Raw genomic sequence first — 18,050 nt, 5'->3', positions numbered from 1 at the left:
GTAAAATATTGAAGAGGATAGAAGTAATGAAACTATTATATTAGATAATTAAGTTGTGAATAATATTAATTTATTTTTTTAAGTCATAATCTTGCATTGATGTGTGTCTTAAGTCATAATCTTGCATTGATGTGTGTCTTAAGAAACTTGTTATTAATCTTTTTCAAAATATCTTTTTTTTTTAAGTTAGACAATCACATTTTCATCCTTAAAAAAAAAAGTTTATTACCATTCCGATATCCTATTCATTTATTAGTGTTTGGCTCTTTTTTTTTTATTACACGAGACTATTACTCAAATTACAACTCATATTACACGATATTATAATTAATATTTACAAATCAGACTAATTAACCCTCATTAATATTCGATAAATGTCGACTCCACTCACACTAGGCTTCACTCAATTATACATTATAATTAAGAAAGAAATTACCCCACGATGCGTTTGTGTGACTTCGAATTGGTGCCCTCCAAGCTGACTCTTTTCGTTTTTCCTTTAAAGACAACGGCTGACATTACAGTGACATATGTGCAACCATTTAGAACAATTTAACAGCTCACATTTACTCTCTAAATTATTCTCTTTCCATTAATGTTATTTTAACGTGGAGGATGCTGAAATGGAAGTGTTAGAAATTTATTGAGGACCCAAACGATAAAAGAAATTTCTATAGGGGACGAAAATATCATCCTGTCTTTTCAAATTTAATCCAACATTGAGTATAAGGATATATAAGTGAACTAGTGAAGGGGACCCTTAGGTAATGCTTATTATATTAATCGATCTATCAAACAATTGCTTCCAGAAAGGTGTGCGCAAGTACTGAATATTACCCATAATATTCCAAGTCCACAGTATTTCTTAACCTATAGCACAGTAGACAGTAGTTAATGCTCAGTCACTTTGTAGATAGAATCAATCCCAATAAATTTATTGAATACTTTATAAATTCATTACATATTTTTAATTCATCCACCATCCCGCTCATTTTTCAGGATTCCTCACCAGCTCTCTATAAATACCCACATCGTCCTGTAAACTTACACAACACAAGCATTAACTGTAAGCTCTAGTGCTCTTATCACACTTTCCCTTTAATATCTAGTCACTCTTCTTATCTATTTCTAGAGAAGACGAAAAAGGGAAAATGGCACAAAATGAAGGGTCTCTAGGAAGCTCCATGCACGGAGTCATAGCAAGAGAACAAACTTTTGCCCTTGAAGTTGTATCACCTAGTGTCCCAACTGATACAACTGTAAAATTTGATTTGCCAGTTGATTCTGAACACAGAGCCAAAGCTTTCAAAGTTTTTTCCTTTGCTAAACCTCACATGAGAACCTTTCACTTAGCTTGGGTCTCATTTTTCACTTGCTTTATCTCCACCTTTGCTGCCGCTCCCTTAGTTCCCATCATCCGGGACAACCTCAACTTAACCAAAACTGACGTCGGTAACGCCGGCGTTGCTTCCGTTTCCGGTAGCATATTCTCCAGGCTTATAATGGGTGCAGTTTGTGACCTAATTGGCCCAAGATATGGCACTTCATTTCTTTTACTGTTATCAGCACCCGCTGTATTTTGCATGTCGTTTGTATCCGATGCTCAGGGATACATAGCCGCCCGATTCATGATCGGATTTTGTCTTGCAACGTTTGTGTCTTGCCAATATTGGACGACTATAATGTTCAATGGCAAGATTCTTGGGCTTGTTAATGGATGTGCTGGTGGCTGGGGTGATATGGGTGGTGGTGTCACTCAACTTTTGATGCCTCTAGTTTTTGAAGTAATCAAACTAGCTGGTGCGACGCCGTTTACTGCGTGGAGAATTGCGTTTTTCATCCCTGGCTGGCTTCATGTCATCATGGGCATCTTGGTTTTAACATTAGGCCAAGATTTACCTGATGGTAACCTTGGTGCCCTACAGAAGAAGGGTAATGTTAACAAAGATAAATTCTCCAAGGTAATTAATTAGATTAAGCTTACTAACGTGTTTTATATATATATATATATATATATGTAAAACCTGATTAATTAATTCGATCTTTATTACTTTCAGGTTTTTTGGTATGGGATAAAAAATTATAGAACGTGGGTCTTCTTTGTTCTTTATGGCTTCTCCATGGGAATTGAATTGACCACCAACAACATCATTTCTGAGTTTATGTATGACAGGTACGTTAAATAATTAAAATTTTCTCACCTTTTAACTATTGGATTCAATGCTGAAGTATGCTTGTCCTCAGCATTTTACAGCTCGGATATTGGATTCAAATTCTTTAATTGTTACCTGCTCCGGCACTTGAACTAACCGGAAATTATTGTGCATGTAACAGGTTCAATCTCAAGCTACACACTGCCGGAACTATAGCAGCAACCTTTGGCATGGCCAACATCTTTGCCCGTCCATTCGGCGGCTACGCTTCCGATGTGGCAGGCAGATTGTTTGGGATGCGGGGCAGGCTATGGACACTCTGGATATTTCAAACACTAGGAGGAGTGTTCTGCGTCTGGCTCGGCCGTGCAGAGTCACTTCCCATCGCCGTCGTGGCAATGGTCCTCTTCTCGATGGGAACACAAGCCGCCTGTGGTGCAACATTTGGGATAGTCCCATTTGTGTCCCGTAGATCATTGGGTATACTCTCAGGCCTAACAGGAGCCGGAGGGAACTTCGGTTCGGGATTAACTCAGCTAGCTTTTTTCTCAAACTCAAAATTCAGCACAGCAACGGGAATCTCTCTGATGGGTGCTTTGACTGTGGCTTGCACTCTCCCCGTGGCACTCATTCATTTTCCTCAGTGGGGAAGCATGTTACTTCCTCCATCAAAAGACCCTCAGAGATCAAACGAGGAGTACTATTATTCATCTGAATGGACTGAGGAGGAGAAGCTTAGAGGCATGCATGAAGGCAGCCTTAAGTTTGCGGAGAACAGCAAGTCCGAACGTGGTAAACGAGTAAACAATAACATTGCTTCAGCACCAACTCCACCAACCTCTACACCAGTCCATGCTGTTTAATCAGTCTCATGATGATCAACAGAGTGCATACATATTGAACCCTATATAGCTAGAATAAGTTAACCAAGCTAGATGTACAGTATGTTCTCTGAATTTTGCGTATTAGTAGTATTACGGTCGACTCTTCTTGATCTTTTTACTCTTTTTAGTAATCTATATTTCATATAATTTTATATGTAATATAGATGAATTATTGCAGAGTGATATGTGTCTTATGTAATCTTGGTAATGATATATGTTTGTAACTTCTGTTGAAAACCTATCTTTCTGTCAAACAAATTTAATTATATTTCCTTTTGCTTTTTAGTCTCTCTTCCGGATATTAATAGTTACCGATAATCTCTAAATCTGGGATATCATCTTTAATTATAATCTTCAATTTTGGATCTGGGTTGTGCTCATCTTTAAACAATTTGTGTCATGCGTGCATTTGTAATCATCCAGTAACAATGTAATAGTTATACAATCAGTCACAATATAGTATTTTGCTCAGCACAAGATCATATCAACATAGAATCCAGACTTGAAACCTTTTTATGTTTGCAAGTTTGCAGTTGAATTTGAATGTTTAAATTCTTTCAGATTTCAAGTTTCAAAGTTTATGTCAAAAGAAGCTGTAAAATTGCGGGTGCTTGTAATAACCAATATCCTAGTAAAATATGTTCCTTAAAATATAAGAACAATAAATGTACACACGAGGTTTCAACACAGCCTGGCATCGTCCAGAAATAGGGTTTTAAAAATCCAGGGAGTTGAAATTTAAGAAGATTCTGGGCAACTTCCCAATGTCTAAGGAGAAGTTGAGTCGGCTCTGATAAGCTATACAAACTCACATGAGCAGTAACCTTAATTTTCGGCCGTACAGATGCAAGTGACTTGTCCTCCATTTTAAAAATCACCAGTCGATTTGACTCTTTGCCCTGATAACGTGGCCTGCCTATACCGTACAATGGAGGGTCAAATAAACTAAAGTGATAAGATTTTAGTTTTTAAAAAATTAATAAACTAGCACTTGCATTATAAAATTGTAACTTTCAGCAAGAAGGGAAGTTTTTCTATTTTTATTATTTTTTAATTTAAGATTTTAAAGTGTGGAAAAATTTGAAAAAAATTTTAAATTAATTTCATAATACTATTAAACCGCACGGCTTTAAAATTTTTCTATATTTTTTTGCACTTTAAAATTCTGAATTATGAAACTATTTTATATATATAAAGTTTATATATGAGACAAAAGTGTTTTTAACACATATATAGTAGTGTGAGAACGAAATTTTTTGAATGTGGACATCCAAGTGCCAAAGTTACCTAAAAATGAAAATGACTTCAAATGCAATTTTGAGGTTGCAAATGGCTGAATTTAGCAAGAATTGGGAGGACATTGCAATATATATAGCAACTGGTTCAGTAAAATCTTGTCGTAAAACTTTTGAAATAATTAATTTATATACCCTAAGTTTGAATCTAAGGAATTGAGTCCAATTTATGCAAACGAGTAATGAAAAAGAATTTATGAGAATCTTTTGGTATTTTTACCCAATCAATTATTTCATATTACGACAATTTATACACAATAGTTTGTCCCTATCATTACACTAAAGCCATCATAGTGTCTTACAGTAACATCATTGTCTAATTTCTTTCCATTTCAAACTTTAACACGTGTATAGAACCCTAGTATTAATTAAATTTATTAAAAAAATTAACACTGAATTTTAATGAGTTGGTCAACTCCTCTGGTGCATCCAGTATGCATGGCAGCTCACCCCTCCGTAAATTAATCTCTTTCAGACGAAAATCACTATCCGAAACCAGCAACTTTGAATCCATGAGTTTCTTACTAATAAATCGGCATTCAGAAGTCAAATCCTCCCTCAACTGCCGTCTTAATCAGTATTTCTGATGTTTCTAGACAGGAAGAAATTAACCTTCTAACAATTGCATGTTATAACCGTCACAATTTTTTTGTTATTGAATACTGATCACAAGTTCTTAATTGCCAGTCACAACTCACAAGCTTGCATTTAGACACAAGTTGTGATGAGTAACACAAAACTTGAGAATTGTAATAAACACGCTGCAAATGTAACAAAAAACTTGCTATTGCTGTAACATATACAACAAGAGGAACTAGTAAAAGTACTTTCTTGACCTGTACAAACCAATGATGCGAGGATTGGAACACAAAAAATGAATATACGGGAAATGATATTAGCAAAAGAACTCGAAGTTGAGATTTTTGTAATATTGCAATGAGAAAAGGCCAATGATAACATTATTATGTACACATCAATTTGATGAAATTTAACTATATTCAAAAGAGCACTGCAGTTAGCCAGTTACAACGAAAATATACATGAGCATAATACTTTGCACATAAATTGAAGTACAGTGTATTATGTAATGCAGTAAGAATGCATATAAAATCACCAATCTCAATTAGAAGCAGAAAATGAGAAAACCTACAAGCTTAACTTCCCACGACCGCCACAAGTAGCACAGGATCGTGAAGAAGAGCACTTTGTACAGTAGCTCCATTTCTTGGGAAGCCTGATATAGTTCAGTTCATCAGGTGAATTCTAACATTGATAGACTAGAAACTGAGCGAGAGAGATGAAAGGGAAATTTTTACCCTGCAGTATATCGAGTGGCCATGTTCTTTGCGGTCAGCCTTGCCCTCTCGGCAGTTTCCTCAGACAGTTTTTTAAGCACAAATCCTTCGCCCTTGCATTCAGGGCATATACCCGAGCCACCACAATCTTCACATGTTTTAAGAGGAATCTGCATTTTGAAGAAGGATTTCCATCTTACTGAAAGCTCAGGGCATTTGGAAAAAGAAAATAAATAGCTATAACTATAGATGCTATAGAAACAGATCCCCCCCCCCCCCCCCTCTCTTGTGGGGTGTTGTCCTTGAAACAGAACAGAATGTTAACATTTTGTTCTTTCATTTTCTTTTCTAAGCACTTTAGTGTTCCCATAAAATACTTATTTGAAAAGAATGACAGAAGAGAGAAAAGGATTTAACAAAATGAGATGTTGAGAAATTAAAAACTTCTAATCTCTATGTCACAATTAAACTCTTTAAAAACATAATACTACTGGAAACATGCTGTTCACTGATTTTTGTAACCACATCCCTGTCTCTAACTTGGTTTTGCACGTGCTCAAGAGGTCACTCATGGATCCTATTCAAGTCCATCTGGACATTCTTTGCCGGTTTTTCCTATTTATATTTATAAATTTACAGTTAGCAGAGGAAAGGAGATTTCAATCCTCATAACTAATATAACAAAAAGTAGTTATGTTACAATAAATAATATAATGTGTCAATGATATCCCATAGTCTGGATAAAGTTAATAGTCTAGTAACTGCAGCTTGTAGTTATTTAACATATAATACAAAATTAAGGTCCGACTAATTGTAAGACAACTACTTCAGTTAGCGGTATTATTTCTTTTGTATTTCTGCAAAACAACACATAGGCCATATATTTATCCTTCTTTCCCTATGCGAAAGGAAAAAAATCAAAGAAACCTTCTCAAACAGTCGTGATACAGCAATTCAGCAAACATTATATATTCATATACCTTAATGTGTATGATTCTTTGTAAAGATGTAAATTTTATGTGTCATCATAAATAAATATCGCACCTCAGTCTCCTCAGAACCTTTTGTTCTCCTCACAAGCAAGGTAGCTGCTGCACCAACAACTGTGGCAGCAATTGCCACAGAAGCAGCTGTTTCTGGTAAAGCAGAAGATACTGTAGGCAACTTTCTTTCTTGTTCCTGTGATTTTATGTCAATTGAAGAAAAAGCTTTACCATGCAACCCAGTACAAACTCTCAGTTTCAAGTCCCTAGTGACTTCACAGCATCAAGGTAAAGATCAGCCAGAGCAACCACCATCCCATAACAGTGTATTTTGAATTTACTATATTGTACGATATAAGAATAATAATAAATGCATGAGCATAAAGGAAGGCCCATCGCCCCATCCCATATACATAAACACAAGTCCAGTTATTAGAAAGAAAAATAACTTATTCTAATGGACATATTAGAAATCGATTCATCCATAGAGAAACTGGATGCCACTCTGGCCCAAAGAAAGCAGTTAAGCAATCCATCAGTCCACTAGGATAGAGAAACATATAACAGATAGTAAAACAAAATGAATTTTTTGAATGAAAGATCAATTTTTCAAAATTTTTAAGCATTTTCTATGATTCCAAGTGTTTCCTTTCACTAAACCCCAACCATTCTATTAAGTATTTGTTCAAACTTCAATGTGAATGCTATCGTTCATCTAGGCTTCAAATTCCTCAAATTTTGTGTCTCAGTCACAACGTAGATAATCAATCTTGATCTCATATGATCACATTCACAACAATGTTTCATTAAGGATCAAGGAAAATGCACTTTCCAACACTAGTTAAAACCATCAATATCTTCCAATTTCAAGGCAAATCCAGAAACATAAGTCATAATGCAGCGGCTGAACCCACACAGACAGCCAATCAAGCATTAAGATAAGAGATTAAGCAAAAATTAGTGTTTAAGTCACAAATGGAGGATCTTTCTGTTCTATTTCCTGCATGAAAATAACAAGAAGCCTTGCCCAAATAGAAAATCCGAAACCCCATATTAGCAGAAAAGCAAAACATTTCACTGATATCAAAGCATATCCAAGAAAATAGTTTTCTTCCCCGTACAAGCATACCAAAAATCACAATTACAAAAACCGATCAAAGCATTAAATTGACCCATCCAATTACTAGTAGTTCAACGAAGCTCTCATCTTTAATCAACATTAATTCTTGTGTCCCCCCTATTTCTACAGATCCCTTGACCACCCACAACCACTCTAATTTGTTTCAAAAACACAAGACAACTAGCAACAGTCCTCATCTTAATTAAGACCTTAACTCCACTAAAACACAAACCTTTCACCATAAAGACTATAATGAGTTAGTTGTATATGGTAGTTTTACCAAATAAATAAAAACCCATCTCTAAATGACTCTTTAAAATACAAATAGGCACATTAAAAACCTCCCCATAAAACTCCAACTTGCACTTCCCATTATTAATGCCAATTTTTTCTCTTAGTTTTATACGTTTGCATCAACTAACTACCTTCAGTTTATTGCATCTGTTACGTTCACATGAAAAAAAAAATTAAAAAGATTGATTATATTTTTATTAACTTACTGATAGAGAATGAAGCAGAAGACAGAGACTGCAGCGCGAGCTCCATTCGAAAAGGGTCTTTGTCCCCTGTCTATGTGTAGTTATATTTTTCTAACACTACGAACACAACATAAACTGTGTTGCTAGTTTTTGAAGTTCCCTTATCGTTCTAATCAAAAGGGCAAAAAAGGGTCCTCCTAATCGTTACTGCCAGGGAATTTCTCACATTCGCCCCTTAAAAAAGTTAACGGTTTCAAAAGGGCAAATTATCAAATTAGTCCTTATACTGTGTAATTATATCAAATATGTCTTCATATTCACCACTTGTATTAGATTCGTCCACAATATTACTTCGGGCAGATAACACCGGTTTGTGTAAAAATACATAGGTACTATTTAAGATTGAGGTATTGTAGTTTTTAAGTTATAGTTACTGTAGAAAAAAATTATAACTATTAAATAAAAATTAATAATATATAATAAATATTAATTTTGATAAAATTATTAAAGATATAAGAGATCTTTCATCATGCAAGTGAAAAATCATTTTAATATAACTTTCAAATTACAACAGTTAATGTTTACTAAATACTTTAATACTGTAAGTTACAGCTGCCCAACTGCATTCCCAAACGCACTTATAAAAGATTATTTCAACTGATTGTATTATGTGAAAACTCTCAATATTATCCCATATTACTTGTAGAAAATATTGGTAGTCAGTTTATAAGTGTGAGAAATATTTTCAATCCTCCCCTCCGACTCCCTCGCCATTTAATAATTTTCGAACACATCATAGCGTCATAACTTCTCCCCATAACACATGATTTTACAGTTTAAGTACAAAGGAATATTATTATTCAATTATTTCAATCAGGTCTACTGTCAAAGCAAAGGCTATTCATAAATTCATAATATGGAAATAAGGATTAAGTAACTATTGTATATGTAATCCCCCCCCCAACAAAAACCAAAAATAAATAAATAAATCGTAATATTGCTGAGTTGATTATGATGCTCTTTACATGTGGAACTTTGAGGTGGATGATGCAGTTGATATTCGCCCACCTTCAAGCAAACACATGAAAAAAATTAAATAAATGCAATAAATAAAAGCAATGGAATGCAGTAAATGTTACGCTCCAGATTTAATAACCTTGACAGAGTGCGAGCCAGAAGTTTCCCTGCTTTAATAGCTTCATGAAATTTTTTTTTTCTCATTTATATAAGTTTATCAATGAAGCAAAAGAGGAAAAAAGAAAAAAAATTGATTGATTGAGGTTCATCATTCACTTCTAGATACCCCATATAATAAGTTTAATTATTGGGTAGATGAAGATAACAATTTTAAACTGTGGATAATAATTTTAAATAACTGGCACCAACCTTTTTCAATGAAAATTTTGAACTTCTTTTCGTCGCTTTTATCTACTCTATAAATAATTTTTAATCGTTTGATTATAACCTCTTTTTCACTCTCCATCAATCCGATTTTTCATATGAGATTTCCTTGTAACTTATTTCTCTTATATTTCAATGAAGTTCAGAATTTGGCACTTATTATTATTATTTTTTAAACGATAATATTGTTTTGAGCCTGTGTGCCGCAGATCAAATTTCTGACTCCGCCACTGTGGAGGGCGCATATTTAGTGAAATCTTTTAGACCTTTTTCCATTTGAGATTAAATGTTAGAAGAATACAAGTGACCGTACGTAATATCTTTGGTCTTAATTCTCTTATTGAAGGCGAGCGGCAGCCACCCACTGCAACCCTCCATTGCTCATGACTCTTATGCAGAATGTAGTTAAATGCAAAACCACAGAAGGCGGCAGCAAATTTAATCAAATAAAATTAGACCATTAAAGAATGTACAGATTTGGTTAATTTTCCAACGTGATTCTGCTAACCAATTGCTTTCTCATTGATGCATTCAATCAATTGTTACCATATATTAGAGTCTTTTATGTATTATTAGTTTATCTAGATCTCTACCATTTTAAGTGGCATTAAAGAAGTAACGTTGATGCTCACTATCAGCTTTCTAGCTCGTTGAATTTGAATTTGAATGCATGCAGCAGTGTGTACATTTTTCTAGCTAGCTTCTTCAATTAAGAATCAGGACCCAACAGCTTTAAAGAGAGGCAAATGGGCGGGCGAGTGCGGAAGATGATATTATAACGAGCTTAAATAATGACAAGACCTAAACCAGGATTTTAAATTTGAGCAATAAATACATCTGCAGTAATATACATGAACAAATTCCAATGTGAAAATCACAGGTAAAGATAAATACTTGTTATATGTTGTAATGCAAAGATTTTGGAGCATCTGCATATATAAATGAAATTAACAAAACATCACGGGCATCATCACTTTTGGTCACAGCGAAAAGGAGCACCCACCTCACCAAACTCACCACACCACCACACCTCCAAAGATATAATAACGCTAGCAAGAAATGAGCTGTGTTGTCATTTTACTATTCCATATCTGCATGCATGCCTTTATTCAGCTACTCACGAGCTTATTTAATTAACCCGCCACTATATAAAGCCCTTCATGCACCCTCAATTTGAGATATCTCAAAACGACCACATTACATTATAATTGTAACAAAAACGTCTGTCTCAAAATATTACGATATGATGAGGGTCATCGATTTCTTTCTATTAATATTATTACTGTCATGTTTTCATGTTTCGATGGCCGGACGCAGCATCCCGCCGTCGAGTGTTCCGAGCACGATGAGGCCGTTATCGGAAGATTACATGAAAATGAAGCCTCTATGGATGCAGAAGCACGGGGTGTTTCATGCCAAACAAGTGAAAAATTGCATGCCAAAAGGGTTTAGGCGTGCATCCGCTCCAAGCCGTTTTGTGAACTCTCAGACTCTTGGTGGGTGTTCTAATAAACCAAAGCCATGATGCATGTTTTGTTCACACTCCCAAGACAAAATTACTAATCAATATTCTATATGTCCTATATGTATATGTTCTTTTTTATCCAAGTTTATGGCAAGTTTAATCTCTTTTTAATTTTTTTTTCTTAATCATCAGGAGATTTATCTATTAATATGTATGGATGAGGAATTGAGTTAATATATATATTGTTTTTTGGCATTGTGCACTATTTATGAATGATGCTTCTATATGCAACAAAATTCATGAAATATCGGTTACACGTACAGCCACGATTTTATATATACATATAGTGTACTGTTTTCTTAAAATCTATCAATCTCTATATAATCATCGATGGACATGTAATTTGGCAAATTTAAAATGAAACTCAATCCAATACAAATTGTTTTGTATTTTCTATTGAACTTACTAAAATTTAAACCAAATTAAGTAGTCGATGTGTGTAGGATGAAGCGTATTGCATAATAAATGAATCGGATCGCATTGTATTCAAATCTGTAGAACCCGCTTTACTCCAATTCTATCAGTACTCATAATATATATATATATATATTTGGTAACTTCTGTTGGTCATTTACTATTCACATAAATTCGAGACTCATAAATGACCAGCAGGGTTTCCTTGAAAAGCATGTGAACTCAGCAAATTTGTATTAGCCCTGCCTTATTTATTATTGTGCCATCTGAGCGAACCGTAAAACTTTGTTGCTCTATAGACTGTTTCTTCCCCGTAATTTTTCCTTTTTCAAGTAACATGATCACAACTAAATGTTATTAACCCAAAGGGTTTTTTGCCCATTGAATCGACTGGCATTCATAGCTTCTATAACTTATTATCATAGAGATATTGTACAAACAGGTTTTCTTTTGATTTGATAGAGCTACATGTGTAATAAGATGGACGATCCTTTTCCCAATATCAAAAAAATCTATAAAGTATCACATAACCATTCACAAACTTTCAAGATACTCGTGATAGTTTTCGTGAACATGACAGGTCATGATACATTTTAAGGTTCTAATTATGCTACCCAACCACGCTTGCTTGGACATCTATCGGCATAAATACGAGGCTCAAATACAATATAAGTTAAAAGAAGTATATGGTGCTCGCTTGCTATCCGCAATGGCTAATTGGCTTCTCTGCTGGCCAAAACCTAAAGCGCTTTAACACCAATTAATATTATGTCTCTGAAATTTAGGCTCCTAAGATTAATCGTGAAAACAAACAAAAACATCACAATGGCGACAATTGCTAGTGTAATCGGTATGGCTCCAAATCAGATACTGACTCTGGTAACAAAAGCCTCAGCCTAATTTTTGCAACATGACAAGGACATTCCTGTACAAGTAACTCCTAACTAAATTACCCCTCAAGCTGATGCTAAACCTGAGTAACGCACGGCTTTATTTTATAGACTACGCAACACAATTCAAAACGAATAATTAAAATTCCTGTTAGTAACATAAAAAGATACTGCTTGTTCAAACATAAAATCCCGATGAACTTCTGAATTTTCATTGCAAGTTATTAATGATAAATAACAACAATATCTTTAAAACATTTTGAAAAGCAATAACGTTGGCCCGGAAACCTACCCCCAGCTCAAAGTCAGAACTGAGTTTGATGTGGTAAAAGCTAAAGACAGAATGGTCTCTTAATTTAAGGAAAGTAAAATCTAACTATACAGATCATCGTCATCAGCCCCACCAGCAGAGGTTGAAAACGGATCAGCACCAGTCGTAGCCCCAGTTCCTGCCTCTGCAAACCTAAATTCAGATCCAATACCGCGGGACTGCTGCAGCGTCTGAGCAAATGCCTGATATTTGCGGATATCAGCATCACTGACACTCCTTCGAGCAAACTTCATGGACTCCTCGAAATGAGCAGCCTTAATCTCTGACACTTCATCCTCGGCAGCATCCTCATCCATTGCCTCAGGATTGTCCCTTCTTCTCCTCTCCCTCTCGATATCCTAAAACAGTATCAAATTACATTAACTATTTGGCAAACTCGCCATCAAACCTAATATTATTATTTTGACTACAAAACACGAATTTAAATCAAGAAGGCTGGTCCATAAGCTCATACCTTTTCTATATTTTCCCTAATGGCATACTTGCAAGCTCGTTGGCAAATCTCTGTGATGTCAGCCCCACTGAAGCCTTGAGTATACTTGGCCAACGCTCTCAGATCAACATCTTTTGAGACTGGTGACTTTCTCAAACAGGCTTTAAAGATCTGGTGGCGTGAATCTTCATCTGGGAGAGGAATATAAATTAACTGGTCAAGTCGACCTGGCCGCAAAAGGGCAGGGTCAATAATGTCAGGTCTGTTTGTCGCCCCTATAATGAAAACAGTTTTTTTAGCTGACATGCCATCCATTTCAGTTAGAAGTTGATTCAAAACCCGATCAGCGGCACCGCCTGCATCCCCCACACTGCTTCCTCTCTATAACATTAAGAAAGAATTATTTAATCCAAAATCAAGTTCAATGATCAATAGGAAAGGGAACATGTGCAAAGTAGAAGCACAATAGGGAGTTATTTATTTCAGTATTTCATTGTAAACTAAAAAAAGTTTTAGTAGTAATCATGTTTCTTCATATTTTAGTGGTAATCATATTTCTTCCTGCACAGATCTCAACTTTTAATATACAAAAGTAGATGAATATGCAGAAACTAGAAATTGAGAACCAACAAAGAAGTTACCTGAGTTGCAATAGAGTCCAGCTCATCAAAGAAAAGAACACATGGGGCAGATTGTCGTGCCTTGTCAAATATTTCTCGAACATTGGCTTCACTCTCACCAAACCACATTGTGAGCAGCTCAGGGCCTTTGACACTGATGAAGTTTGCCTGGCATTCATTTGCAATTGCCTTGGCCAGTAAAGTTTTCCCACATCCAGGGGGACCATAGAAAAGGACACCTTTTGAAGGTGACATGCCAAATTTCTCAAACTTCTCTGGATGCTCCACTGGATATTGAACAGTCTACGGAGGCGGGTTAAAAAAAGAAAGGGAAAAAAGAAAAAAGTTAGCTAGCAGTTCAGGGAAGAAATAAGACGTAAGAAAAACTATACTACGAGCACAATCACTCCATGTTAAACAGTTAAAAGATTTGTTTAGCACTGTTTCAAAATAGAAATTTCTGTATCGTCATTCTTGTAAACATGTTTCTGAAAAAAGAAAACAGAAAATGTAGCCACATAAACCCTAATCCAACAATGATTATTACCTCTTGAAGCTCCCGCTTAACATTCTCAAGGCCTCCAATGTCCTCCCAGCTGACATTGGGAACTTCCACAACCTGCCAGTCAAAAAAAAAAAAGGGGGCAAAATGGAGTTAGATCACAATTGCAAATATTTGTCAGTACTACACAGTAACTAAGATTTTCCTACTTTAAAAGAGAAGCAATTCTAGGCATAATAAATTTCCCCAAAACAAACTTACAGTTTCACGCAGAGCAGAGGGGTTGCTTGTCCCAAGTGCAGTTTGGAAGTGCTCATTTGAAACAGCCATGGAATTAAGAATCTCAGCATCGATGGTTTCATCTTCCAAGTCAATCACATCCATCTTCTCCCTGATGCATTGCAGTGCAGCTTCGGTACAAAGAGCAGCAAGGTCAGCACCAACATAACCATGTGTATCTTTTGCAATCCTTTCTAAATCAACCTGCAGAACCAAGTTGAATTGATTACTTTAACAAAAGCTAAAAAACAGCCACCGACCGGAATCACACACAACCAATAATAGAATCATCATAAAACTGATCAATTATCAATAAATTTCAGAGTTAAAATAGGTTGGAGAAGCTGGATTCAAGATGATAAAAGAACTCAAATCCACCTAAATGACTCAGACGAATCAATTCTGTACTGGGGGAAAGCAGAGAAAAAGTGCAACTTACATCATCAGACAGCTTCATGTTCTTGGTATGGATGCGGAGAACTTCAAGCCGCCCAACTTCATCTGGAACGCCAATATCTATCTCCCTATCAAATCTACCAAACCTTCTCAAAGCAGGGTCAATACTATTTGGTCTGTTAGTAGCTCCAATAACAATGACATGGGCACGGGATTTCAGACCATCCATAAGAGTTAAAAGCTGTGAAACAATTCTTCGTTCAACCTCACCATGTGTCTTCTCACGCTTGGGGGCAATTGAATCAATTTCATCAATAAAGATGATTGATGGAGCATTCTTCTCTGCTTCTTCAAAGGCTTTCCTGAGATTGCTTTCACTCTCTCCAGCCAATTTGGACATGATCTCTGGCCCATTGATACAAAAGAAGAATGCACCAGTTTCATTAGCCACAGCTCTGGCTATCAACGTCTTTCCCGAACCTGGGGGACCATAAAGTAAGATTCCTTTGGGTGGTTTAACACCAATTGATTTAAAGAGTTGAGGATGCCTCAGAGGCAGCTCCACTAGCTCACGAATCTGAGCCATCTGTTTCCTGACTCCACCAACATCATCATAACCAACTTCATCCAACCTATCCTCATCCTCCCTCTTTATAGGTTCCCCCTCACAGAAAATTTCTGTGTCTGGAGCAACTACACAATACTCCCCTGGATCAGTCTCGATAACCTTGAACTCTACGCTTCTCATTCCTCCTCTGACAAGGAATAAATCTCCTTTCCTCACAGGGCGATAAGCTTCCGTGAAATAAGCTGCAAAAACATCCATGACATGCATGGAATCAGCATCATACCACACCAAAAGAAACTAAGTAGAGAAATCAACAAATGTTGCAAAACTAATATACAGATCAGGTCAGAAGCTCACGTCTCAAGAATGCATCAAACAGATTTCCGGTAACACCTTCGATGGTATCATCAATTGGCAGAATGTGAACACGCTTTCCATACTTCACATCTGGGCACTGGTGCACAGATACAACATCACCAAGTCGAACCCTAAGATTCGACCGAACAACCTTGTTCATCCTTATCTTAGGCTGCTCACATGTGTCATCAGCAAGAGCAATGCAGATAGTGTCCTTCCTTTTCTTTCCCTACGAACCAAATCACCAGAAAGAAACACACAAAGCAATAAGTAATAAACAAAACCAAAATCAATACAAGTCGTAACACAGCACATGAACCCCTATGCGCACTTTAAGCAAACCCTCAAAGGGAGTAACAAAGCCACACGGGCAAGATTACCGAATAGGATTTCCAATCATCCAACTCAAGTCTACTAACCAGTCAGCAAATAAAATGATCAATTAATGCTAAATAAAATAAAGTAATTAATAACTAACACCAACAGCTTAAGACGAATCATAATCACCGAGCTAAGTCAAAACCCTAGGTCTCTTGACTAGCACGAGGCAATAACCAAATAAATAAATAAAAATAATTATGATAGTAATAATCCTATGGCAATAGGAAATAAAACTCATCAAATACGTTAAAGAAAATATATATGAAGAAAACTGAGAGAGAGAGAGAGAGGCGAGATCGTACTTTGATGAGAATGGTGTCGCCGCGGAAAATCTGGAGCTTGTCCATGGTGTCAGGGTGCAAGCCGACGACAGAGTTGTCATCGTTGATCGCCTCGTCAACGACCAGCCGATTCGGCGATTTTTTCCTCTCCAGAATCGCCGTGGAGTAGTCCTTTTTCCCGGAATTCCTGTAAGGAAAAACAGTGAACCGTCAGATTCAATTGATTTTAGAGAAAGAGAGGGCAGGGGGAGGAAAAGACAATGAGTTAATTAGTGAGTCGACTCACGCGTCGGACGATTCAGCTGGGTGAGACATGGTTGTGCTCGAGAGAAGAGGGCGAAAGCAAAGATATTTTGAAGGGTATGGAAATAGTGAAACTGGTAATTGTTGCGCGGGTGGGGTTGTTGGGCTTTTTTATAGCTGTTTTTTTTATCCTGTCTTGTTTGACAAGAAAAAGGACTTGTTTTTTACCTAATTACCCAAGGTAACTAAATCTATTAGGTAAATATCCAAATTTTCTGAATGTGTTTAAATGAATAAAGTTAAATTTTGTAAACGATGCTGTCGACTGTCGTCTTATTGTTGCATTTGAGTTGACTCACCAAATAATTTTGACCAATTTAACCTGTGATTAATGCAATTTGCTCGCACTCAAAAAGGGCAAAAAAGAAGAAGGTAAAATTAAAAGTTCTTAAATTTTATTCTGTGTCCATCTTATTTACCATTATATAATTAACTACTACAATTTCTTTTCTTTTCTTTTCTTTTTTTTAATCAAACCTCTTAAAGAATTCATTTGTCTGTTATCGAGGAAATAGTACATATTTGAACTAGTAGGGCAACTTTTTATCTATATAAATCGACATTTGACCGATAACAACAAATAAAATTGTATGATAATAATACTAACTTTTTTAATTTTTTTTTTCAATCATATCATTATCAATCTCGGTCTGTTTGTGCATAATTATTAATTAATTTCATATGTAAGTTTACTACTAATTTTATTTTAAGTTAGATTTTTAAAAATTTCATTTAAAAAAAAGAACGCTTTTGATACCTAAATACAAATATTTGTAATAAAAATAAATTAAAATAGGAAAAATAGATGACATGTAAGGTTCATTTGAGGAAATCTAAACTTCTAAGTAATTTTTGGTTATTCTAGAAACTAATAAATTTCAAAAACAACTTACAGAATGTCAAAATAAATTACTCAAGACACTTTTTGATCGAAAAAGTCCAAATTTTAAATTGAGGTTCATTTCAAAATTCAAAGTTACAAACCTAAAAATAACCAGCATTAAAACCAGCATTAAGCATGTTCTATCTCCATGATGCTCTATGAACTTACAAAATAAAAAACTAACTTAATTTTGACTTGTTAGAAAATAAATTGCACTTAAAATATAAAGTAAATAATTAAAAACAAATGTTAACATTGGAAAAAAAAAAGAAATAAA

At 35.5% G+C, this 18,050-nt stretch overlaps 3 protein-coding genes across 3 annotated transcripts; 1 reads left to right on the top strand and 2 right to left on the bottom strand.

The window, feature by feature from the left end:
* Positions 1–1,074: 1,074 nt before the first annotated feature.
* On the top strand, positions 1,075–3,277 carry LOC102613013 (high affinity nitrate transporter 2.6-like). Its single transcript, XM_006487978.3, has 3 exons — positions 1,075–1,961; positions 2,058–2,173; positions 2,335–3,277. Exons 1-3 carry the CDS (start codon positions 1,152–1,154, stop codon positions 3,014–3,016), a joined length of 1,608 nt encoding a protein of 535 aa, XP_006488041.1. The 5' UTR covers positions 1,075–1,151; the 3' UTR covers positions 3,017–3,277.
* Positions 3,278–5,227: 1,950 nt separating this feature from the next.
* Positions 5,228–8,407, bottom strand: LOC102612708 (hypothetical protein). The gene is made up of 4 exons (XM_006487977.3): positions 8,231–8,407; positions 6,672–6,883; positions 5,649–5,797; positions 5,228–5,566 (listed from the first exon to the last, which is right to left on the bottom strand). The coding sequence occupies exons 1-4, from the start codon at positions 8,274–8,276 to the stop codon at positions 5,479–5,481; spliced, it is 495 nt and encodes a 164-aa protein (XP_006488040.1). The 5' UTR covers positions 8,277–8,407; the 3' UTR covers positions 5,228–5,478.
* A 4,222-nt stretch (positions 8,408–12,629) lies between these two features.
* Positions 12,630–17,020, bottom strand: LOC102612408 (cell division cycle protein 48 homolog). The gene is made up of 9 exons (XM_006487976.3): positions 16,874–17,020; positions 16,609–16,774; positions 15,926–16,154; positions 15,044–15,810; positions 14,587–14,808; positions 14,371–14,442; positions 13,845–14,126; positions 13,225–13,584; positions 12,630–13,108 (listed from the first exon to the last, which is right to left on the bottom strand). The coding sequence occupies exons 1-9, from the start codon at positions 16,900–16,902 to the stop codon at positions 12,812–12,814; spliced, it is 2,424 nt and encodes an 807-aa protein (XP_006488039.1). The 5' UTR covers positions 16,903–17,020; the 3' UTR covers positions 12,630–12,811.
* Between the last annotated feature and the right edge of the window lie 1,030 nt (positions 17,021–18,050).

Source organism: Citrus sinensis, chromosome 8, assembly GCF_022201045.2.
Source record: "Citrus sinensis cultivar Valencia sweet orange chromosome 8, DVS_A1.0, whole genome shotgun sequence".
NCBI classification, from domain to species: Eukaryota; Viridiplantae; Streptophyta; class Magnoliopsida; order Sapindales; family Rutaceae; genus Citrus; species Citrus sinensis.
The sequence above is the reverse complement of the archived record's forward strand: the minus strand, read 5'-3'. Positions and strand labels throughout refer to the sequence as shown.